Source organism: Drosophila serrata, unplaced genomic scaffold, assembly GCF_035046125.1.
Source record: "Drosophila serrata isolate PLE 108 unplaced genomic scaffold, ASM3504612v1 contig_71, whole genome shotgun sequence".
Lineage (NCBI taxonomy): Eukaryota > Metazoa > Arthropoda > Insecta > Diptera > Drosophilidae > Drosophila > Drosophila serrata.
In genome coordinates, this window is record NW_028256969.1 from 511,379 (window position 1) to 536,201 (window position 24,823).

The 24,823-nt window shown below is 42.1% G+C and overlaps 3 protein-coding genes and 1 long non-coding RNA gene across 15 annotated transcripts; 1 reads left to right on the top strand and 3 right to left on the bottom strand.

Annotated features, from left to right (window-relative positions):
• Positions 1-317: 317 nt before the first annotated feature.
• On the bottom strand, positions 318-19,033 carry LOC110182767 (solute carrier family 71 member 1). 11 transcript variants are annotated; one of them, XM_086838896.1, is made up of 10 exons: positions 14,974-15,107; positions 5,785-6,485; positions 5,494-5,718; positions 3,349-3,444; positions 2,749-3,273; positions 2,472-2,680; positions 2,315-2,401; positions 2,147-2,244; positions 1,811-2,083; positions 318-1,712 (listed from the first exon to the last, which is right to left on the bottom strand). In XM_086838896.1, the coding sequence occupies exons 2-10, from the start codon at positions 6,193-6,195 to the stop codon at positions 1,615-1,617; spliced, it is 2,022 nt and encodes a 673-aa protein (XP_086695022.1). In that variant the 5' UTR covers positions 6,196-6,485; positions 14,974-15,107; the 3' UTR covers positions 318-1,614. The 11 variants fall into 11 exon arrangements, with proteins under 11 accessions (XP_086695022.1, XP_020806543.1, XP_086695010.1 ...); XM_020950884.2 differs by lacking the exon at positions 14,974-15,107 and adding an exon at positions 14,405-14,750; XM_086838884.1 differs by lacking the exon at positions 14,974-15,107 and adding an exon at positions 14,423-14,734.
• LOC147644893 (uncharacterized) lies at positions 7,540-11,450 on the bottom strand. Its single transcript, XR_015273044.1, has 2 exons — positions 11,138-11,450; positions 7,540-11,080 (listed from the first exon to the last, which is right to left on the bottom strand). It is a non-coding gene; the product is annotated as an uncharacterized LOC147644893 (long non-coding RNA).
• A 234-nt stretch (positions 19,034-19,267) lies between the features above and the next one.
• Positions 19,268-21,025, top strand: Alg2 (alpha-1,3/1,6-mannosyltransferase Alg2). Its single transcript, XM_020950898.2, has one exon. The coding sequence runs from the start codon at positions 19,457-19,459 to the stop codon at positions 20,735-20,737; it is 1,281 nt and encodes a 426-aa protein (XP_020806557.2). The 5' UTR covers positions 19,268-19,456; the 3' UTR covers positions 20,738-21,025.
• Usp5 (ubiquitin specific protease 5) lies at positions 20,992-24,012 on the bottom strand. Of its 2 annotated transcripts, none has more exons than XM_020950871.2 (2): positions 23,388-24,012; positions 20,992-23,098 (listed from the first exon to the last, which is right to left on the bottom strand). In XM_020950871.2, the coding sequence occupies exons 1-2, from the start codon at positions 23,902-23,904 to the stop codon at positions 21,114-21,116; spliced, it is 2,502 nt and encodes an 833-aa protein (XP_020806530.2). In that variant the 5' UTR covers positions 23,905-24,012; the 3' UTR covers positions 20,992-21,113. The 2 variants fall into 2 exon arrangements, with proteins under 2 accessions (XP_020806530.2, XP_086694992.1); XM_086838866.1 differs by lacking the exon at positions 23,388-24,012 and adding an exon at positions 23,163-23,319.
• Between the last annotated feature and the right edge of the window lie 811 nt (positions 24,013-24,823).

Here is a 24,823-nt window from a genome sequence, read left to right on the forward strand (position 1 = left end):
GAAAGTAGATGCCTTCGGCTTTAGTCTTTTGTAATCATTTTAGGCATAAATTCCATTAAAATAGCCCAAAAGAGTGTAAAGAAATTCAAGATCTTTTATGAAATCTAAAAAATTAAGCAATAAATTGGGAGTTTTGCCGAAATTTTAGGTGGCACAACTTAAGTTTGGGAAGTTTCTATTAAAATTGTCCATCAGTTTTCCCTAAACTACATAATCCGTTTTAAATCAAAATTCACTACCAACCAACTAGAGTTATAACTAATCCGATAATTATACTTACAATGGGTGATCCCATTTATTTAAAAAGTCTTTCGCGCTTCATTGTACTAGCGTTTCAATAAACAATGTTGTTTTATTTTGGTTTCGTTTAAAACACTAAATTACACGTTAAATAATTTACAATCGAAATTTGGATTCAGTTTTCATGTTGTATACTGTCTCATCATCGGGGCAAACACTCCAACTCCGACTCCAGCTCCTGCTGCTGCTGCTCCTGATCCTCTCTCGCACGGATATGTGCGATGTGTATGTCCGGCCACGCACGTCTGTGAGTTGGGGCAACTACTTTACACGGTTGTTAGTTAGCAACTTCGAAAAATATAACTTTTGATTCCCGCAGCACGGACATACACACACGCTATATGTCCCTATATATATGTATGTACGATCAAGCATTGACTTTTGGTGAGAAAGGCTATTCACTGGCTCTTCTTGTTGTTTTTATCAAAATAAAAAACTATGATGATCGGGAGGAGGCGGCGCTATAATCGCATTTAGCTAAATTAAAAACATTACGATCCATACATACATATCTCTATATATATACATATATTTTGTTTGTCATATTTAATTGAAGTCGCCTAGCTTTGCAATTCTTGCTTTTTTTTGTTTTAGGTTTTTAGACTTTAAATCACTACAATTTTCAAAGTAAAGCTTGTTATTCAGTTTATTTGGATTCCTTTATCTCTTCTTCCTAATTTGTGTGTGTGTGTGGTAACTAAAACGGTGACGGAACGGAAAGATATCGCGGCGATAGCAAGTGATAAGCCCAACTGGAAATGTACTCGAAAAACTGCTGCTGAAGATTACAAATTACAATTACAAATTTTCCTCTCTTTCGTTATTTTGTTTGTTTGGCAGTTATTTTGTTGTTTGTTGTTGTTGTTGTGGTTGCTGTTGTTGCAAAGCTATCTGCTGTGATGTGTAATCCCCAGCCCGAAGAGAACTGAATAGGAAAAGCCGGCAAGCGGGCAAGCACACGGCCAATATATCCAATAGTATGTGACTATGTTGCTGTTACGTTACTTATCGCGATAATAAATATAAATTACGAAATCTATATATATCTATGTACTTGGGCTGAGGTGGAAACTAATGTTAGAACCGAGGGATCCAACGCAAACAATAACATCTCTTCTCGGGCTCAACTACAATTAATGTTAGACTCGGAAACTAAAGCCAAACTAGTTACAGCATTTGTTGTTTACAGTTACAAAAAACTCTTAACTCCTTAACTCTGCTTAAACGTATCTCTATAGCCACCAACTGTTACGGTTTACGGGTTGCGGGTTACGGATTACGGTTGTGTGGTTAGGACGACTACGATGGAGCCCACTACAGCTGCGCCAGCGAGTCGGAGCGAATGAGCGGCGCCAAGGAGCTGGGCGCCTTGTGACCCGTCTCAATCTCATACTGCACGTCGAGCGAGCCACCTGAAAGAGTGTCATTATATAGCATAGGTTAATTTTTATTCGTCACTGATGGGATGAGTGGGTCAATGGATCTGTGACTGATGACTGCCGCTGCTTACGTTTCTTCTCCAACTGGCTAGTCTGGCCCTCCGGAATGAACGCCGCCACAATTATGGCACAGAAGACGCACAAAGCGCCAAAGACGAACGGTGGACCCGGTACATGCTGCGATATCTTTTCCACATTCGTCGCCCGGCTGCCGCTGGTCTTGGCATGGGCATCGTGGTCATCGTTTAGGTCCACATTAAACAGGTAAAATATAACCCCAAACACTGCCGGTCCCAGGCCATTGCACAGACCCCGCATGCCCGTGATCATGCCCTGGACAGCTCCTGTAAATAGTGTTTTTTAATTAGTAACGAAGGTAAAGGAGGAAAAGGATTCAAATCGCTTACCTTGACTCTCTGGAGCCGCGTAGAGTGACACAAAGGCGCTGATGGCTGGATACGTGAGAGAGCCCAGGGCAGCCACAACGCCAGCCGACCACATCATCCTGAAGGGATACAAGATAGAGTATCAAATACAAAAGTCTTACAAAATCCAGCTTTCTAGCTTAAACTCACCATTTTTGACTGCCAAAGCCGTACCACAGCAGCTGCACAATTTCCAGGGCTAGGCCCATAATGATCGTGCGCTTGGCTCCAAACACTCTGTGGAAAGAATAAATGCCATTAGCTTCATATTTAGGGAGGACGATAAGGGAGCTTCCAGATAACTTACTTCATAAAAGAGCCGAGGGTCACTTGCACCGTTATGCTGAGAATGCCAACAATGGCTATAAAAACGGACACCTCCACATAGTTGAAACCCATCTTGAGCTTAAGATAGACAAACATACAGGAATACTCGCCGGCTTCAGGCAGGTACGACAGCAGCACAGTGAGGCAAAGCATGAGCACGGTCTTGTCGGTGCCCACTTTGCGCAAAGCCTGATAAATTATATCACAAAACATTAAAATACATCACTTTATAAGGTATTTTAGTTATTTAGACTTACCAGGAAAGGATCCGCCTGCTCCCAGCTGATGGGCGCACCCCAAGTGGCGGGTCGCATCTTCTCCGATAGACTCTCCGGCACTGCAACAAGAATGAAGAACACATCGAGCAGCGCAATGGCCGTGGAGAGGGCCACGACCAGCGTGTCACCGTACATCTCCATCAAGGCATTGCCCAATGCCGGCGAGATGACCAGACTGGCGGCAAATGTGGCCGAGGCCAGGCCATATGCCTTGGATCGCTCCTCCGGCGTGGTGACATCCGCCACATAGGCAAATACCACCGAGAAGGTGACGGCGAAGGCGCCGCTTATTGAGATCATGGCAAAGAACCACCACGTATTGATGGACATCAGCGGTATGGGTAGGCAGGTGAAGAATACTGTGACTAATAGGAAAAACTTTCGGCCCCAGATGTCCGACAAGGCGCCGATCAGCGGTGCCGACAGGAACGATAAGATGCCCTTGATGCCCATGACCAGGCCGTTCATCAGGAATGTGTGATCCGGAAACGTCTGGTTGAGGGTCTGTTTTGGATAAGCAAAAAAGGAGTATTAGGTTAAGTTGCAATTGGGATTTCTCTCCTAGGACCCTCTACTCACCGATATAATGGGCATTGTCAGCAGACCCCAGGCGAAGAACTCTAGAAATATCACAACCAGCGCATGATGAACACTCGGCTCTCCGATTCCGGAACTCTGTGGATAGATTAGAGAGTGAATTAGTAATGACATACGTTAGATTCGATATCAGACTAAGTAAAGAGCAATGGCATTGGATGATTGCAGGATGCACAAAGCCCACAGAGGAAACGAGGAGGCGACGCACCCAGGCGAGAGTGCGTCATCGTTGGATAAGGCGCAAAGCTACTGTGCCATATTAACCCTTCAGTGACCGCCTGGGCTCTAGCTTTATTTGTAAACATTTGAGTCGCGGACTCAGCTATAAATAAATTGTACTAAATGCGAAATTGTTTGAGCTCGTTAACTGCCCCAATGTCACTCGAGGCGGTGGCAACGGCGACGGTGATGGCAGTCGGGCAATGGTTTTCGGAATGCCGTCAACTGATTTGTTTTTTGTCGCGCATCAATAAATAAAAAAACGAATCCCCAATGAACTCAGCTCGGGATTCAATTCAAACAAGTCAGAAAGCTTTTATTTCTGACATTTCAGATCGGAATAAGACAAACGAAGCCTGAATAAATAAGAATTCTAATTATTAATGGTATATTAATAAAAACAAGAAAGGAAGCTAACTTCGGCACGCCGAAGTTTATATACCCTTGCAGATAGAACTTCTATGAATAGGAATCCATACAATATAAATTATATATATTTGTGTTAAAAAACAATGAAGTAATACCTGCTTTCATTTCATTCACCTATACATATTTGCAGTTTTACATTCACTGATTTGCATTTTTCCTCCACATCAAACGATCGTTTGTATGGCACCTATATGATATAGTCGTCCGATTTTCATGAAATTTGCCACAAAAGTTAAGACTTATATAAAATAGCTATACCTCAAATTTGATGAAAATCAGCTGAAAACTAAAAAAGTTATAAATTTAATTGTATTAATTTCTCGATCGTTCCTATGGGAGCTATATGATATAGTAGTCCGATTTTTATAAAATTTCGTACAAAATTGAAGAGTATAGTAAAATGGCTATATCTCAAATTTGATTCAATTCTATTGAAAACTGAAAAAGTTAAAATTTTTTTTGTAAAAATTTTCCGGTCATTCCTATGGCAGCTATATGATATAGTCGTCCGATCCGGCCCGTTCCGACATATATACGAGTGAGAGTATATACAAGGCTAACTACAAAGTTTCATTCAGATAGCTTCAAAACTGAGAGACTAGTTTGCGTAGAAACGGACAGACGGACAGACGGACAGACGGACAGACGGACAGACGGACAGACGGACAGACGGACATGGCTAGATCGACTCGGCTGTTGATCCTGATCAAGAATATATATACTTTATATAGTCGGAGGTGCCTCCTTCACTGCGTTGCAAACTTCTGACTGAAATTATAATACCCTGCAAGGGTATAAAAATCGACTTAGTTATATCCAAAAAGGAGCTACTCTTGAAGTATAGTTCAACAATTCACCAAAACACCAATTCAACAATTTTAGGATTTTTGACGTTACAGTAATGTATTTGTATTTTCCAAATAAATAATATATGGTAGATGAATTACGTTCAAAATAATGATCATATTGTCATGTTATTTGTACATATGCAAGTTCAAGTTCACAACTACAAAAATTCACCAGTTGTATAATTTGCATATTCTATATGTTTAGATCAAGTTTCTTTTTTATAAGGCAGTAAATCATGAAATTTATTTTCACATTTCAATTGACTGGCAACCATTCCATTCATTCAGTCAATTTAAATTCAAATTTTGTGGAATTGCAGTTAATAAAATTCAATTTACTTAAAAACTACAATGACTTCGTTTAAATAAAATAAAAAGGCACCATGTCTTGAGGTTAAACTGAAATATTCATTCAAGATTTTGTGAAAAGAAACTCTCAAAAGAGGTTTTAGTGGAAAATAACACGGTTTTGATCAATCAAATCATTTAAATCAATTCAAAATTCTTCTGAAAAAGGGTAATAAAATATGTAAGGATGTTTTCTTTCAAGCTTTCTGTCTCAATTGGATAAACTTAAGATCATAAATCCCTACCAAAGAGTCTGTACCCTGTCCCACCGGGAAAAACCAACCTTGCAGCAACAGATGTTACAGGCGACGCGCAGCCACTCAAAGAAGCGATTCCGTTTGGGTCGCTCTGGCGGTGGCTCCGATCCGACCTGCGATCTCATCGAGATGTAGGAGGCCGCCGAATGTGTGCGCCTGTGGGCAGCTCCCGCCGTTCCAGAGGAGGAGGTGACCGCCGTTTCTGCAAAGGCGGCGCTGGGATGTGCCGCTGCAGCCGCGTACCGCGACGTCTGCGGAGTCGTGGAAGAGGAGGAGGCATTAGGTGAGGAGCCCGATCGCAGATTGCACCCGCTTACCGTGGGCACATCGTCCACATCATCCTGCTGCTGGCTTGAGCTGGAGCTGGAGCTGGAACTGTTGCTTTTGTTGTCCGCCTGCTGGAGCTGCCGCTTCTGCTTCTGCTGCTGCACCTGGTCATGATGATCCTTCAACGGCGAGTGGCGCTTCACAAGCTGGCTGCCTCCAAAGCTGGGTGGCGACAGGGGCAGCGAGTTGATGGTCTCCACATCGGCCACATCCGCTGTCGTGGGCGTGGTGGAGCTGCTGCTGTGCGTGCTCACCGTGTCCGATGACTGGCGCTGCTCCTCCTCCTCGTGATCCTCTGGCTCACCGCGCTCATCCTTGGCATCGTCGTGATCCTCCAGCTCGAAGCTGCTGCTCTCCAGCGTCTCGCTCTGCCGCTGGACATAGTTCCGACTGCTACGCATGATCTGCTTAATCCTGGTCTAATCTCTCCTAGCTGTTGCTCCTCTAATTGATGCTGCTGTCCTTGGCTCCTTGGGTGTTTCTACACTAATTTCCATGGCCACGAATCCACGGACATGGGCTGAATGTGACGCAGGGGGGAGTGCAATATATGGATTTTTGTTGATCGAAATCGTGCTCCTCTTTACTCTGGTTATCTCGCCGATCGAGGTCAAGTTTATCTAATCATTTGTTTGGATTAAACACGATGCTTCCCGCTTCGATTTGCTGCAGTTTTCAGGCACTTTTGAGGCTGTAATAAGAGTTTCCGTCGTTTACTCATTGGTTTTTCACTTGAAACTCGCACGATTTGCCTTTACTATCAGCTGGCTACAGGGGAGCTTTCCTCAAGATGAACTAATAGCTAATAGAAACCTATAAAGCTCAATTTCTGACAAAGTTACGGTTAGATAATTAACTAATAACCGGAATGTAACAATTAACAATTAACAGCCATGTTAAACACTTTATTAATTTTTATTTAAAGTAATTAAACTGTAATTCCACACTCTTGATTTATAGAATATTTAATTTTCTGATGATAAAACTCCACAAAATAACTCAAAAGAGACTCCAAAAAGTATGCCATGGCTTTATGTTCCATTCAGATCAGTTAGCCATTATTTACTTGGCCCAGAAAATGTTAAAGATCGCGCTAAAAGCCAATTTAACCCCGCACTTAGTGCCATTGGCTTTGTATAGATTTTAACAACGCGGTGCTAATTGAAGCCACAAGTATTGTGATGGGCTCAAAAATAGATCGATCAACATTAACACACAACTAGCAAGTGAAGCGAATCAAAGTAACACACAACCAAGTGATATATTATATAGTAAAAATCGGGTTTGGCTGGAGATTTAAGGCAATTAAAGAGGATTTTCTAACAAAACCCCAGCTTGGCAAAGTCTAGAGATAATCACACTCACAAACTCCAACTCTATGTCTCTAGGATCACACAGGTTCACACAAATTCACTTGCACTCCGCGTCACACCGCCGTATTAATGATTTAAATTTTCAATTAAAACAATAGCCAAAAAATAATCACTTGGAATTTTAACAAAACACATCTCCCAACATCTGACTGTCACGTTTGATACTAAACGAACTTCGGGGGATACATTTAGATACCCCAGCAAATGTTCTGTTGCCTTCCGACGAGCGCGACTCACTGACAGAAATGGGTAGCCGCCGGATGGCATGGGTTTGGATCGGTGGAGCGAGCGCACTTGGTTCGGTTCTCCGGCGAGCGGAAGCTCCGAAGAGAGCTCAACACCGCACATGTCCACCTGCTGTGGAGGTTTTGCTTTTGGGAAGAGCCACAGCGAAAGAGATATGAGGGAAAAGAGACAGCAGTCGAGGAGGCTTTTTTGTTGCTGAGCAACGACTGCCTTAATACCCTTTAGTATTTTTTGTATAAAATAAAATTTAAAACATTATTGAAATCCCACAGCGTGTGTGAGAGAAGTTGAACAAGCTGGATGAAATATAAAAAATATATTAATCAGTTTTATGTACCCATAAAATCGAACAGGTTTTCCTTGGAAAGTATCCTCAAATCTAATGTTTAAAAGAAGGTATAAGTCCAACAACTTCCCAAAAAAGCCAGGGTATTTCACATTCAATATTAATTTATAGCTCACTCTCCCCCTTCCTTATTATATTGTCATTATTTGGCGATTGAACAAGTTTCAGCACTTTCGGATGTTGACAATTTCATTAACCGCTGCATCACTACATACCCACTACATGGTTCTCCTCCGAGCTCGCTGCTCCGTGTGCTCTCTTCCCGGAAACAATACAATACAATACAATAAAAAAAAGCCCAAAAGTAATTGTCGCACATATCAAATAGATGAGCTTGACAACGGCGATGATGAAAGTTTTCTCGCTAAAAGTAAGTAATGAGCAGCGGCCCATGGAAACGTTTCAGCAGTCGTCGTGGAATGGAGAATTGATTGTTATCTCTTCAGGGACAATTATGCTTAGACTACTACTTGTCGTGGCTTAACAAATATTAAGGTGATGAGGGGAAAATAAAATTTTGGAAACACGAGTAGAGTTTCTTATCGAGATAACATTAGATATATGCTATTAAGCAGGTGCACAAGAAAGTAAGTAAAAGGGGTATTTTAAATTGATAAATCAAATTTATAATTGTTTCTACATACAGCTTTAATACAATTTGAGGAAAATATGGTATATTATTTATGTTTCTTATCTTCTTTCAGATAGTATTCTTGAGAACATGTTAATAGAACTTTTATAACAAAAAAAAATACTCTTTCCTTTAACCTCCTTTGCTTCATTTTCTATTAAATATTTAATACAAAAAACCCGAATTAAGCTTAAAAACTAGAATTACTATGCTTAATTCGTCAAACTTGACCCGCATAAACCTCAACCAGCTGAGTCGACCGCTGTGCGTGGAATTAGTTAGATAAAAACCCATTTAAACCGACCCAAACTTGCTGCATAAATCATGGTCAGGCAGGGCAGGCCAGTCCGCCAATCGGGTCAAGTGCAGGCCAAAAAGAAAATGTAATTTCCATTTAAATCTGGATGAAAGATAGAACGTGGGGATGGAGATGGAGACAACGACGAGAGAGATCCAATCCTGTTGCAGCCGGGGACAGCCTGTTGGTGTTTTTCAACAGGAAATAGTGCCTGCCAAGCCAATCATCGGAACAAAAGGCGTCAGCAGGAGGAGGAGCAGCTCTGCTGCCCACGGATGTGGATGTGGATGTGGATGGATCCACATGCATGTGTCGCATCAAAAGGCATTAGGAGTGACCTTGACAGAAGCGGCTGAAAGGCAAAGGCACAGGGCGGAGGAAAACCAATGGAAGAAGGGAAAAACAACCGGGACGGACAGGCGCATCCGTTTTTCGGTGGCAAAAGCTAAACTACATATAAATGGAGAACAGAAAAAGGGAGGAAAAAAAGTAACAGACAACAAGTTCGCGATGGCGTAACGATTTGGCAAGAGAGACATGCTGGAAAATACATTTCCATGTTTTCCTTTCATTAATGTCACACACAGAAAACGAGGAGACCAATGGGCGCAATGGGCTCGCCACTGTCAAATTGAAAAACCCGTCTAAAAATGGGATCTGAGCTAAGGTCTAAAGGGGACTACCATTACGTGTGCCCTCAAATGGATTTTTGTGGCAAATTTCCTACTCTTTTTTTGCTTGCTAATTAATTTTCATGTGTTTTTGTGGACACGCAAAATTTAAATACATATATATATATATGAAAAAGCCTGCCTGCCCAAGGTCAAGTTGGGGGCCGTCCCTGCTGGATGGCTGGCGGTGGCCTGATCAAATATTCCGAAGCCCGCAAAATTCCGTGACCCAGTCTAACTCCATTGAGAGTGCAGTGGAAATGCACTCAAGTTCACTCAGAGAAATAGTTTTGCTAAAGTGGAATTTTAATTTCACGTTTAAATTGAGAAATTCTTAAAACAAAAAATATTAGAAATTAAAAATAAGTTAAATCAGAAGTTGATATGCCCTTTCAGTTTGCAATTGAGTTATAGGATCGATTCAAAAGCTTAAAATATTCGTAATTTTTAAATCAGTATTTATCGTGATTTTTATACGACAATTTTTTCGATAAATCAAAGTTTTTAAAACCTAATAATTCAGCCAAAAAAGCATTAATTTTAATTCGGAAAGCTTTCTTATGTTAGTTTTCATTAGGTCAATAAATCTGCATACTCAATGTACAATTTTAAAAAATTTAAAATTTTATAAATTTTTGAAAATTTCAACGATGTAACCCCTTATCAATTTTTCAATTTTGAAAAAAATTTCCAATAATTATTTTTTGCCCGGATATGGCTAGATCGGTTCGGCTGCTGATGCTGATCAAGAATATATACGGTTTATAGAGTCGGAAATGACTCCTTCGATGTGTTTTAAAGACAACAAGCAAAGGAGGCTAATATTATGGCTAGTTATTAATAAAAAAAAAATGTAATGCTACACACAATTTTGAATCTAATAATATAAAATAAAAGTTATTTTCATTTAAATATATTATTATTTCTAACAAAAAAATTACCAAAAATCTAAAAACATTTTACAGTGTAAAAATTTGTAAATGAAAATTGAATATTTTGAATTAATATGTGAAAGTAACGAAATTTATACAATTTTATTTTAGATTGCATTTTTTGTTCTTAGTTTTTTTGCCAAGAGGAGAGTCACGACTACCCTTTCCCATTTGCCACAGTTTAGCGCACGTGTCGGCGTCGCTCTTGATTTCGATTTGGATTTCGCAATAATGCCACGACCACCAAGACCCCCAGACAATGGCCAATAACTGGCAGAAACTCCATTGTTGTGGCTTATTGAAAAGTAGGCCAAAGCCCAAGGCACCAAGGACGCTACCAGTGGGCGCCCAGAAGTTTGCTCCTACACCAATCTCCTGCTGCTGTTCCTTCTCCTTCTCCTGCTTTGGGTCCTTTTCCTTATCCTGCTTTTGGTCCTTCTCCTGCTCCACCTACTCCTGCTTCTGTTTCTTATCCTTCTCCACCTGCTCCTGCTGCCAAGTCAAAGATTATCGCGCGTTGGCGTCTCGCAGGTGTTTGTCGTTGGAGTCTTAAGAACGTGGCTGGCTTTACTTTTGTCGCAATTTCGCAATTTTAATTAAAAATACTCCCTGGCCAACCTGACGGGGGCACACAAATCAATCAGTGACACATTTCGGAGGGGAGGGTAAACACTCCTCCAAGCTGCCGCTCGGAGCAACATTAAAGTGAAAACAATAAACCGGAGATTCATGGCCGACGGAATTTCATAAAATTTCCTCTACGTCATTCCTTTTCTATACTGCGGGTGGCTGTGAGGATTTGAAATTTGAGTGATGCTGGTATTAAATACACACAAAAATAATTACTTTTCCAAATCAGGCAATTAAGGATAAGCTTTCTTGGTAAAGAGGTCACCTTCTATGAGGGCTTTAAATGTTAATTAAGACATGGCAAACATAGGGTTTCGACTTTGAACTTCATTATTATATTTTAATATGCTTTAGTATATATATTTCGCCAACATTTAGCACTTTCTTTGTTTTAAAAAGTCAATCATTTAAACATTTTCACAAACTTTATGGCAAAACAGTGCTCAAGTTATTTGCTGCTTTCAAAGTGAAATGGAAAACTAGCACGTGTGTGCACAACCATTGGGCCAAACGATGGGATGCTAAGCTTGATGTGCCAAATGTCAGGCCGCCATGAAAAATGGACCTTCTGACGACCACACTCGGTGGCTAATGGAGAGCATTCCCTCGCACAAGATGACAACAAGAACCAAGGTCATGTGAGTGCAAGAGCAGAGGAAAAATATAAAAAAAGAAGAAGGAAACGGGTAGAGAGAAAAGGGAGGATGCTGCAGCGCGTGCAACGTTGCGGATACGTATTTCTATATTACGTATACGTAATGTGCTCACCAACACACACACTCACACACACAGCTGCCGCCTTTCAATATTAAAAATAGTTTGTCAACAACGTTTGGCCAGAAAGTGTCAAGCTGCGACGGCTGCAGCGACAAAATTGGTTTGGATTGGTTGGGACTTTGGGCCAAGAGGACAGGAAATTGGAACCCCGAAGGGTTTAGGACATGGCCCGCTGGTCTTAATCGATTTTATTGATTTCCTGTCATCAATCTATAAAGAGAACTAGCTTGCAATCAAGCATTTTGTACATTAATTTCCTATTTTAACTTCCCTTTCTTCTTATATTAACTCAGCAACTATTATTTTTATGACTTTCCTGTATCCCTTTTTTATGTTCCCAATATGAAATCTTTCTCCCAACATTCACCTACTAAATCAGGATAAATTCTAGCGACACAGGACACTAAAGTCTGACCGCTGCAGACTGCCTGCCGCATGATTTATGTGTGTACCATACCCTTTATTGATTTTGCTGGGCAACCCGATGTGAGATAATAGAAAATTTCGCAGAGTAAACCAAAACCCAGAGGGTGCCATGTTCAGATGAATAAAATAGGAGCCACCAAAATGGGTGTTGCTTATTGATTAGCTGGGAGGACGATGACTATGATGGGGATGATGATGCACCCAAAAACCAAAGCAAAAACGAATTAAAATCCTCACGAAAGGCTAACCCAATCCGACTCTACAATTCGATTCCAAGCACCCAACTGACCTTGCCAGGCCAGACAAACACGGCAAACACGGAAGGCCTGACGACTGCAAACACGGGTAATTTTAATAAATTTATGTTTCTTGAACTGTTGCCCAAAATGTGTTGACACAAAAGTAGAAGCAACAACCGCAGCAGGATACGGGGGAAGGCACGGCAGGACTGCATCATCAGCGGAAGTCGTGCAGTTAATTTGCATAAAGAGACAACGGAAATGACGCCTGATGGGAAGCTTGGCTTGTGGCCAAAAAAGCCTCAAGCGAATAGCATTTAAGCCATTTCTTTTGCTTAGATAATATGCCTTTGCTGGGTATTAGAATTCTGAAATTTGTTTGTTTATTATAAAGCGATGTTTTAGGGATTTATAATTTTAAGAGAAAGATTTTGAATAACATTTGTGCAATATACATAATATATAATATATATATATCCCAAATACAGAGTAAAGATTATAATCAGACAATTAGACCTTATTTTCTAGATAATAATTATATTTTTCTAATAATAGTATAATAGTATATCTGAATGAGTAAATTAAAACCAGCTTGTCTCCCACTATGTAATTTATTCTTTCTTAAATCCTTTACCCAACTTTAAGTAGTTTCGGTGAAACTTTGCCAAGAGTCTTGCCTGAATTTGTTGAAAAGTCCTATTAAATACTTATTTTCCAAGCTAACTTTTGTGAGAGATGTTCCTAATTTATTCTGGGTTAAGTTTATAGAACCCTTTAAAAGACTTCACTAGTCTTTTGTTTAGTGCAGAATACATTCTAGATAGTGTGTTGCAGTTGACTCTATATATAACCACTGCGGTATAACTCCATAGTTCATACTTTATATGTACACCACACTCCTTGGGACAATGAAGCCACTTCAACAATGGCTGCTCCTTCAAAACAAAGCCCAGGGAATGGCTGAATAATTTATGGATATGGCGGTGTTATCTAACGGCGTTTCATAAGAACGATGTCTCCGCACTTGAGCAAAGTTCAGGCCATAATTGATTGGTTTTAGCCAAGGAACTCAATCCTAGGCGGATTTCGGAACCCAGAGAGAGAGGTGGCTAGGGATGAGGATGAAAAATTTATGCGTGGCAAGGCAGACTTTTCCTACTCGCAAGAAAGTGTCGTGGAAATTTTTCTACGCCAAAGTTTGTTGAACTTTGTGTGGCACCACAAGAAAAATATATACATATATATTTGGTTAGCAAATAAACGTGGGTTGTCCCTGTCTGAGAATTGAGATGTTATTTTCCCCGGTTAGATGTCGGTTAGGTGATTGGTGACTTATGCAGGGTTCAAATAAAAGACTGCAAATCTGATTGTTGCATGTCTCTCTGCCTCCTGCTAAAAGAATTATGTTGATGGCTTTTGGAATTAAACAAGAAGCCCGTCCCATCATCATCATCAGGGGTCATAAAAAAACGCATTTTACGAGGGCTAAATACGTACGAAATTATGCGAAATTCTCAGAACATTAAACAGGAATACGAATAATACTGGACAAGTGAAATTAAGGGGCGGGGAGCGGGCAGGCGGGATCGACGAAAGGACGTCGTGACCTTCTTCAAGGAAAGCAGGGGAAAAGCCCCCTCTCGCTTTCGTTTTCGCTTTCATTTCCATTTTTCCTGTGCGTCAGGCAGTCAAAAGAAGAACAAAGGAAAATCAGTAACGCGAGAGGCTGGCTGCTCTGTTTTTTGGGGGGGGAGAGGAAAAATTCACCCACACACATGGAAAGGAAAGAAAAACCCAACATCTTAGAGATACATATTGTCTGATCTCATGAAGATAACCAGGACTAACCAAGTCAGAAACAATATAAACAAGAGTGTGGGTACAGTTTTCATTAATGTTTTGCGTAACGGCAGGACAGTTTTCCGTGGGTGGAAAGCCTGTAAATGAAAAGCCTGACTGACTGACAAACTGAAAGTAAAAGCAGAAATCGAGAAGCATTTCAAGTTCAGTTAAGTTTTTTCGTTCTCCTCGCTTGATTTACATTTTCTGATTCACTCACAACACACGCACACACGCTTTTCATGGAATTTATTTCGGAAAATGCTCTGTGTTTTTCTTTTTTTTTATAATATTATTTTTGCTTTGGTATTTGTTTATACAAGGCTCGATTTAATTGCACATGTTGGCTCGACTGGCGTTAATTATCAACAGAAATCGACACGAAAGCGTGAGGAAAACGCGTGGAAATTGTTTAGTTTTTTCTTTTTCTTCGTACACAGCGCGACAAAATGTGCGCAACGTTGTGCGCTTTTCCACATGCTGCGCCGTACTCAGCTGGAAAAGCGTCTGTCTGTTTTTCACTCGCCACAATGGCATTTTCCTTTGGCATGCAGTTTTTCCTCACCGAAGCTTTCAAAGCTTTTCTTTTTGGTATTTTCAGCAAGTACCTTGCTCTCTCTGCCTCAGTGCGAGCTCATGAATTACCCACAAGTCTGCTAATTTAAGTAAATAATTAAACGGAATAATATATTATATTTATTAGTCTACTCAAAATAAATATATATATTTCCTGTGAATATTTTATAAAACTTTTCGGAAGCATTCCTTTACCTCCTTTCAAAGGATTTAGAATTCTATTCTCTCCCTTTCCCACATTTACTTTCGATTATTTCACTTTCTTCGTCGATTTGCTCCACAAACCTGCTTTCTCGCTTTTAACAGAAAATTTCCCACAACAATTACCAAATGGATATTTATTTTCGCCATTGTTGCTGTTTTTCCCGGCAAACACATTTTCCGAGAGAGGGAATAAACCAAAGCTTTTGCTCACTGGGACTTTCCACGCTCTCTTATCACGATTCATTAGGTGACTTTAGTTTTCTTTCGCATTGGCACCTGTTCGCTTCTGCGCCTTATTGCTGGGTTTTATGAATGAAAATAGCTTTTCTTGTTCGATTCACTGAGAAAAGCTCTCGGGAACATTTTCCAAGAATGTTGTTTATCGAAAAGTCCAAAAGAAAGGGGAGAAAGGTACGTTTTTTCTGGGGAAATAACCAAATTACTGGGCCACAGTAACTAGTGCACTGCAAAAGTAATGGTGCCAAGTCCTTTGGGGAAAACATGTCTAACAATCATATAAAGCGCAATTTACAATACATAATTGTGGTATAATATATATTTCTAATTATAATATTTATTTGTTAAAATAACAATATTTGAAAATACACTTTTACATATGAAAACAGAGATAAGTTCAATTTAAAATTGACCTTTTATGCAAAACATTGATAACTTCTATTTAAAGCTGATTTTTTCCATTTAAAAATATAGTTTTTTGAGAGATTCATGATTTATTAAATAAGCATTTTAATTTATGAGCAATAACAGCCAAGTCGATCTAGCCATCTCTCAGTCTCACATAAAAAAAAATAACTTCGCATTTGTGATCTTCTTGAGGCCATAAAATGGACAAAAAGCCAGTGATTGAAAAAAGACATATGTATATATTCAGATTCACAATTAAAAAATGAATTAATTATTAACAAAATTTAAACAAAAAAAATTTAAAAATCTTTTGCAATTTTTCAACATTTTAATAAGGGGTTATATCGTTAAAATTGTCAAAAATCGTGAAAAGTTTTAATTTTTTAAAATCGGTAATTTAGTATGCAGATTTAACCTTGTAAAAACTAACACAGAACAGCTTTCCAAACTGAAATTATTGATTTTTTGACTTAGTAATGGAATTTTTAAATTTCGATTTGTCAATAAAAATGATCATACGAAAATATTTATAAATATATAGGCTATACAATTTAATTATGTTATCATTAATGTAATTTTAACAATTGAAATTAGGTTTTCTGTTAAAGAACTTATTTTGATAGCTTATTTTCACGCATTATACTTATTTAATTTCAGCTTAATTATGATAGTAACTCTAAATTAAATATGAATTTCCAAAAAGCGTAGAAAACGTAAAAACTTTGCTAACTAAAATCTCCTGGGCGACATATCCTCTAATGGTTGGCTTGTGCAGTATAATTAGCGTCTAGTCAAGGCCATAGCAAAACTCCGAATATGAAATTCTCGCAGCGAGACCCTTAATTAACCGACTCAACTTAATGGGAAAATGGAAAAAATGGAAAATACTGCGTTGGAAAATAAGAATGAGAGCATGGCGCAGGCGTCCAGGGCTTTCCTCTCGACCAAAGAAGTCCGTTTCATAAAAATTAAGGGAAGGCTTGACACCGGCGGCAGGCAGTCTAGAAACTCCTTTTCCACTTTCTTTTTTCGTTTTCGACTAATTATCATGGCCTTAAATATGCATGACCGCGTTAAAATGGCACTGGGGATGGGGTGTGGAAGCGTTGGGGTCATTTTCGCCCTCACCTGGGCTGCCCCTAATTTCACAGCAGAAACTACAGGGGAAGGTGGTAATGTAGTGTAGTAATTGTGACTAATGTAATATTTACACGCGCTCCCTACAAACACACACTGATTTGCCCGTCCAGATGGGCGATCATCATTAGTGGGCCAATTACAAGAGGTGAGAGGCAACAGAGGTAAACACGAAAGGCCAGTTCAATGCTCCCGCCCAAAAATAAAACAAGAAACCCGAGAGAGACTCGAGGAATAAAAAGAAAAGAAACGAAACACTCGAAGAACCAGAAGCCAGAGAACCCACAGAACAGCTTCTCCACGAAATCGAAAGTCAGACGCCGTCGCACAAGTGGTTTTCATCTGGAGGTCAGCAGCGATGTTGAATTGATTACGACATAGCCACAGTGACATACTTATGGGCCTAGCAGGGGATGTGGATATAGAACTGGAGAGCAGCGGCGGAGCTGCCATCACTTTCCCTCTTATCAGGCGGGGTTTTATGCCTTTACTGCACTTTGATTTCGGTGCAGAGCTTTAACGAAAATATTTGGAAAAACCTATTGCGATATTAAGATATAGCAAGGTTTTCCCCAAAATAAAATTTTAGAATTGCTTCGAACTCTATATCGTGATTTTATCGGCGATAAGAAGAACTCGCCTGATGTCCCAACCTTCAATATATCAACTTTATGAGCTCGTTTAGCCAATAGCGTAGGGAAGGTACCACACATATTTTTGTTACTCATTTGGGGTTCATAAACTGCTAACTACACAGAAAACAAATTGGGGTTTATTTGAATAAATATGAACCTGGTAATCCTTTGTACCAGATATAATATAATATCATCCTTTGTGGGAGATATAATATATTTTTAAAGCTTTTTATCAGGCCACTAATTTAACAGACCCTTTAGAAATAGTAGTCCGTAGACTAAATAAAATTATTTAAAATAAGAGGAGTAGAAATTGGGCTAAACTCAATCTGCATATTCATATGAAAATTATTAAATAGTTTAAAGAAATTGTACCAAGAAAAGAGGTAATACGCAATAAGGTAGACATATTTCATTCATTTCACATAGTACTCTAATGAAGTACTTAGAAAGTGAAATAGATAACACTTCTATAAAATACGTCTCGCCACGCTTAGTTCATAATAAAGGGATCTAAAAAAAGGTATTTAAGTAAAGTAAAAACAAAGTCTTGAATAAATTAAAACCAGGTAATACTATTGAACTTTGCATAATAACCGAAAATAGCTCATTTTTCGGTCAAACAAATCTATATTGATCGAACTAGCTTAGAAAACAACTTTAGAATACTTGAAATCCTTGGGGGAAAACCCAAATCCAACTGTATAAATAAATAAATACACACAGTAACGTATCGTGCTGGCTGGCGTATGTAGTTGTTATGACCCAAACGCTCCCCAAATCGTCTGATAGACGTCGATTACGCCTAAAACTAATGCCCAACCGCAGTTGGAGCAATCGGAGCACACGCCGCTGCTCGTTCGCTGAATCACCCCCAAGATAAGTGATATCGCACGGTGCGGCGCTTGGAGCTGAGTCCGCGCCGCGTCCGTGAAGTACTCACCGTGAAGATACTGCTCTTCTTGTGGGCTCGATTCCGTATGACCAGGCCCGCCAGGGGCTTCTTCACGTGGATTTTGGGCATCTTGGTGGCGGCGGCGGTCGCGGTGGTGGCAACGTTGCGGCTACGTGGCTTTAGCTTTCCGTATAGTGTTTGTTTTGGGAATGGGAACGCCGGAGAGCGTTGTTCTTTCCCGTTCTTCGGTCTACCGTTCTCACTCGTTGTTTTTCACAGTGTTCGCGTCACCCGGGTTTTTGTTTTTCGGTGTTGTTGCCCCGCTGAAACCCGGACTAAATTGAGGCGCACACACGGACTATTCGCAGACGTATATTTGCCCGACGCGCGCGAATTAATGATGATTATTAGTTTACTATTTCGGAGGCAGCAACGAGGAGGCGAAGGCAATATCGAAAACACAACAACATCGACGGCGACTCTACGGCAGGCTGGTGGAGAGGCGGCGGTTCTTTTTAGGCGGCTCGCATGCCTATGGTTGCAGCGGAACAGTCGGCCACATGTGGGTGGAGCACGGGGAGCACCTGCTGCTGCAATACTGTAATTATGGCTAGGATTCTGCGGTTCCACAAAAATTTAATGCGTTCGTTGCAAACACCAGAGTTGATTTGGTGCTAAAAAACGGCAAAAGCGGGCGCTGTCAACATGTGTTCTAGAGTTGCCACCTGCGCTTCTTCTTCTAGGGCTGCCAGGCGGAGGATGGGCACGCCAGGGCTGCCGGAGCTGTGTTTTAATAAATTAAAACTACAAACTATAGCTATATTGCAGGCTAATTATTAAGAATCCTTTTGGGGATTATTATATGAATATAGAATATATTTTTATACAATTTCTTCTATTATGTTGAGTTTAATAATGTAGAATTGGCAAAAATAACTTGAAATTTGAATTATAACGGAAAGAACTCCAGCCCATGCTAGGTTCCGTCGACTACGGTCACACTTTCGACGAATCAGCTGAACAATAAAAGTATTTAAAAGTTAATAACGAAAAGAAAACGTAAAAGAATGCAAACATCCTGATAATAGGATCCTTAAGAGGGTTGTGCCCAGTTCCAGTATTTTGTTCCAAAACTTACCCATTATAGACTTTGGTCTTAACCATGGTTCGCGTACTGTTCCTTCATCCGGACTTGGGAATCGGAGGAGCCGAGCGCCTGGTGGTAGATGCCGCTTTGGCTCTCAAGGAGCGTGGTCACCAGGTCAGCTTCCTGACGAACCACCACGACAGTACGCACTGCTTTAAGGAGACGGCGGACGGGAGCTTTCCTGTCCACGTCGTTGGCGACTGGCTGCCACGCAGGCTCTTCGGGAGATTCTACGCGATTTGCGCATACCTGAGGATGCTCTATGCCGCCTTCTACGCCAGCTTCTTCATGCCGCAGCGGGAGCAGGTGGATGTGGTGGTCTGCGACCTGATCTCCGTGTGCATTCCCGTTCTGCGACTGGCTCGCCATCGCCCGCGGGTTCTGTTCTACTGTCATTTTCCAGATCAACTCCTCAGCTCCAGGGAGGGCATGCTAAAACGCTTGTACCGAATGCCCATCAACTGGCTGGAGGAGCACACCATTGGACTGGCGGACAAGGTGCTGGTGAACTCTAAGTTTACGCTGCGCGTCTTTCAGGACACCTTCCGGCGGCTAAGCACAGTGCCAGACGTCCTGTATCCGTCTCTCCACACCCAGTACTTTGACCAGATGCGGCAAAAGCTGGAGCAGCGGGCAGCCCTGCTAGACGAGCAGCAGCCTGTACATCCACGAGTGCCACGCAACGCCTTCGTCTACCTGGACATCAATAGGTACGAGCGAAAGAAGAACCATGCCTTGGCTCTGCATTCCCTGAGACTCTTGGGTGATACGCTGCCCGCATCGGATTTCAAGCGCTGCCGCCTGATCATCGCCGGTGGCTACGATACCCGCTGCCTGGAGAATGTAGAGCACTTTGCGGAGCTGGAGGAACTCACTGAGAAGCTGAAGTTACAGGATAATGTGGTACTGCTGCAATCCCCCACGGACGAGGAAAAGTGCCGCCTGCTCTTTGCCGCCCACTGTTTGCTCTACACGCCAGAAAACGAGCACTTTGGCATCGTACCGCTGGAGGGTATGTACTGCTCGAAGCCAGTGGTGGCTCTGAACAGCGGAGGACCCACGGAAACTGTGGTGAACACCTCGACGGGCTTCCTGTGCGAGAAGCAAGAAAAGAGCTTTGGCGCCGCCATGCTCCAACTATTCCGTGATGAACCGCTCCGCTTAAAGATGGGCGACCAGGGTCATAAGCGAGTCCAGCAGAAGTTCTCCTTCCAGGCGTTTGCAGACCGGCTTAACGAAATTGTCCAGGAGCTACTTACCATTCCAAAGTCGAGTGCCGCCAAGAAACGTGAATAAAGTGCGAGTTGAAACGTGAAAATTGTCTATATGGTATACCATTTTTAATTACTCATCCAGGGAGAATCAATTGAATGAAAACGTGAATCATTACGTTATTTAAAAGGTTCCAGTTCATAGAAAATATTGAGTCACCTCTTTCATCACTTTACTTAATTAAAAAAGTTAAGATCGAGGGCAATAGCTTGCATCCTTTAATATTATTACAAAAGTTCTTTGTTTTCTCCATAATTTTCTAAAAAAAAAACAAACCATTGTGTAGCACAATATATAAGTTTATTTTCTTAATTTCCATTTTTTAAGGGGCGCATAATATAAGATTTTCTGGGAGTCTGGCATATTTGGGATTGGCCTGAGATCGGGCGTCTGGCAACGGCTACTCGTCGCGCATGTAGAGATATAGGTAGCCGAGATCTTTGGGCGGGTTCTGCGACTTGGCCACCTTGCTGTCGTTGTAGATGACCCATTCGCCCTGTTTGCGGATGTGACAGACATAGTGGCCTACCTGGGCGGAGGTGCCCATGTGCGAGATGAAGGCTACCAGGCGATATTTGCCGGCGCCATCGCGATAATGGCTTTTGTTGGGCCCCGAACTAGTTGCAGCTGCTCCAGACGCAGCGGTTGGAGCTGAAGCGGGTGGCGGAACATCCTCAAAGCCGATGGAGTCAGCGTGCGAAAAGATCCAGTCGGTTGCGCGCTCCACGTTGCCATCGGTAGCCTTTAGGGCGGCCACAGCCTGGCGTTCGTCAAAGCCCATGCTCATCAGCATGGCTAGACTTTCCGGATTGGCCACAAACTGTTCGGCAGAACAGTCTCCAATGCGATTATTTGGCACCACGAAGGGCTCAGAGATGTCCTCGTCAGCAATGTGCTCCATCAGCCAGTTGGAGGCGGCTTCTAGGCCGCTGTTCTTCGTGTGGAAGCAAGCGCGCTTGCAGGCCTCCGTGGGGAAGCCCATAGTGAGCAGCTCGGACATGACGGCCTCGTCAAAGGTGAACTTCACATCCTCGACAGCACCGTCCGGCAGAGCCTCTTCGCCAGCCTGCAAGCCGCCGGCAGAGCGCCAATTGCTCAGATCCAGTTCATCCGGCATGTCCACGGATACGTCCAGCTTCTTGGGCACCCAGTCGTCTCCCAGCGTAAACTTGCCCAAGTGAATCATCAGGCAATCGGGCATGGTAGCGAGGCGCGTGAGTTTCCTAGCATTCGTCTTGCCCTCAATGGCCGTAGAGTAGAACTGCTCGATCAGCTCCGGGGCGAAAAAGCGTTCCAGGCAGGCCTGCAGCGGCACCTTGTGCCTGATAATGTCCCGCTCCACCAACCGCTGGCCGGTCTCGCGTGCCGCCTTCTCTCGCTCCTGGTGCTCCCGTACCTCATCCAAGTTTGTGGCCTTCTCCAGCGGTATAGGCAGCCGGAAGCTGTACTCCTCGCGCGTCTTATATTTCACTTTACGACTGGCCAAACACTCGACGCGATCCTCAAGCAAAAACTTAAGCGCATCGGCCGGGTTGGTTTGGTTGCGCGAATTCCTGTCCAGCAGGGTGAGCAAATGTAGATAGAAGTCGTTCGCATCCTGCTGCTGTTTGGTACTGAAATCCGGATGATTCTTGCCCACAATGTTCTTGAACATGGCCGGCGAAATGCCTGTGGAGTGATCAGTATCCAAAGTGTTCTCGGCCACGCTACTGTACTTGCCAGACTGCAGGCCAGTACCCAGCTTGGCCATTTGGATGTTGAAGTCATTGGCAGGATCGCTGGGGAACTCGTTGAAATAACGCTCGGCTCCGGTGCCCACAAAGCGCTGCAGGAAATCGGGTATGACGAAGAGCACCTGCATGACGCTGTTGATGTAGCACGAGTTACCCAGGTTGCGCATTCCCGTATATCCCGGTCCGGCCAACGGCTGCAGTTCGCTCTCACTCTCAGTCAGCGCAGACCACTCGCCGATTCGCTGATTAATGTCCAGTTCCAGCTCAACCATTGACTTTTCGCTCTTTTTCATTGCGGCCATGTTGATCCCAAAGTGGGAGAGATGACGCTCCAAATGCGGATCGAGCACCATATCGTCCTCCGGGTAAGAGAAGACATCTGACTTACCATCGGCAGTTATGGTGCCCAGTTTGACGGCCAATGGATAGCCTGTGACGCGGTAGTGCTCCACGGCATGGTCGTTGCCACCACTACCATCAAAGAACTTGCGTCCACACATAATGGAGCCGTCGGTTAGATTCAGCCAGAGGTTGTTGGTCAGATCACATTTCTCGCACTGCCAGCCGGCCGGCGGTATCTTCTTGCCATTGTCCAGCTGCTGCAGATTCTCTGCATATTTCGATGCCTGTCGCACTTCACCATCCCAAGTACCTGTGAAAGAAAGTTGAAAGTTGTAGGTAATATGAAAAAATATCATGAAACTTGGTAGTTTTACCAGGTTCTGTAAGGCTTAGTTATTATCGTATAAAAAATCTAATTTTGCGTATTTATTTCATAATTTATTGTAATATTTAATATATTTTCCTGCTGAATGACTTGACATTTTTGATTAACCACAAAATTGCTTTTCTTTGTTCAGATTTTAATCAGGCGATATTTCAGCTTTTTTATAACATTTTATATACATTTATAACAAAGACTTCAAGCAGACACTACTCACCCATCAGAGTGGCCTTCTCCAACTTGGCAATGGCCGAGTCTGCGGCCAGAATCGCCTCCACCGCCTGGGTGACGCGCATCGGCAGCTCGGGATCTGGATAGGGGAGCTTCTTGTCCAGCTCCGGCGCGACAACGATGCTGTACGTGTCCTTGATCTCGTACTTCTTGGCCATGTCCGATTCATTATAGCCGCCCTCCACGCCAATGGCCAGCCGGGTGATCTTCCGCTCCGGCCCCGCCTCCTCCTCCGGATTGCATTCGGCGTCGACACCCTCTCCCTCTTTTGGAGTCTTAACGCGGCGGATGTGGAGAAAGACCTGGTGACCGGTCTTACTGGCGTACTCTCGCACATAGGCCTCACCGAAGCCCAGAAAGCTGTGCAGGCACACGTACAGGCCGGTGGGCGTCTCTGGGTTGTCGTAGGAGTAGACGCACTCGTCCTTGTATATCGGAGGACCGCCCGACCCGGAGCCGCAGGGCACGTTTACAGAGGATAAATGCTTGCGTAGTTCTTCCATGACGCTATTTCAAAATTGTTTTAAAAAGTTTCGGTGTTTTGTTTCCTATGGAAAATATAGTGTGCCCAGCGTTATTTTGGTGAATTATACTACAACGCTACGAAAAACTGGCCGGTTCAACAGTGCTGCCAGATGGTGGGCAGAAAGCCGGATGGACTTTAGATATTTCTTTCCCGTTTTCCTGCCAACTCACCATCCAAGCCTTTTACTCCGTCATATATTACCTGTAATTTACCTTAGAAAATACGAGCGAAGAATGGATTCAAAACTCAGCACTCAAAGTGGCCAGATTGATTTTGTAAACTATATTATTATCGCCCTATGCAAGGCTGACACTTCAGCATTTTTCCCGTCAAATCCAGCTTTTTTTTAAGATCACATGCGGGGAAAAATTAAATTGCGAAAAGCAGGAATTCTGGGTTTTATTTTAAATGTGTTTGGTTTTTTTAGTTATCATCATTGCCAAAAAAATATACCTGTTTTTATCTAAGAAGACGATCTAGGTGCGAGAGTGTCACAAAATAATTATTTGGGCACTATGCAGCAAGTATTTTGATGGTGAAACAGCCAGGCGTATAAAGCTACATCGCACGAAATTTAACAAAATTATTAAAAAGATATATATTGAAGACTCCAAATGCAGTCTTCTTGTTGATAACTCAACGGAAATACACTAGCGATACAAAAATGGGAATTTATGATAATTTTTTTTGTTTTAAGATTGATTGGTATTAAAATGGCATACGATCTCGCAAAGGCCACCCACCAACAGCAATGAGACGACTTTTTAAAGTTCCTTCGAAAAATTCTAAATTAAAGAAAATCTCCTTAATATGTTATTTTTTTAAGAACTCTTCGCTATTCTGAGCTAATTGTTTTAAATTTTTATTATTTTCCGAGTGAAAATTAGCTTTCTTTT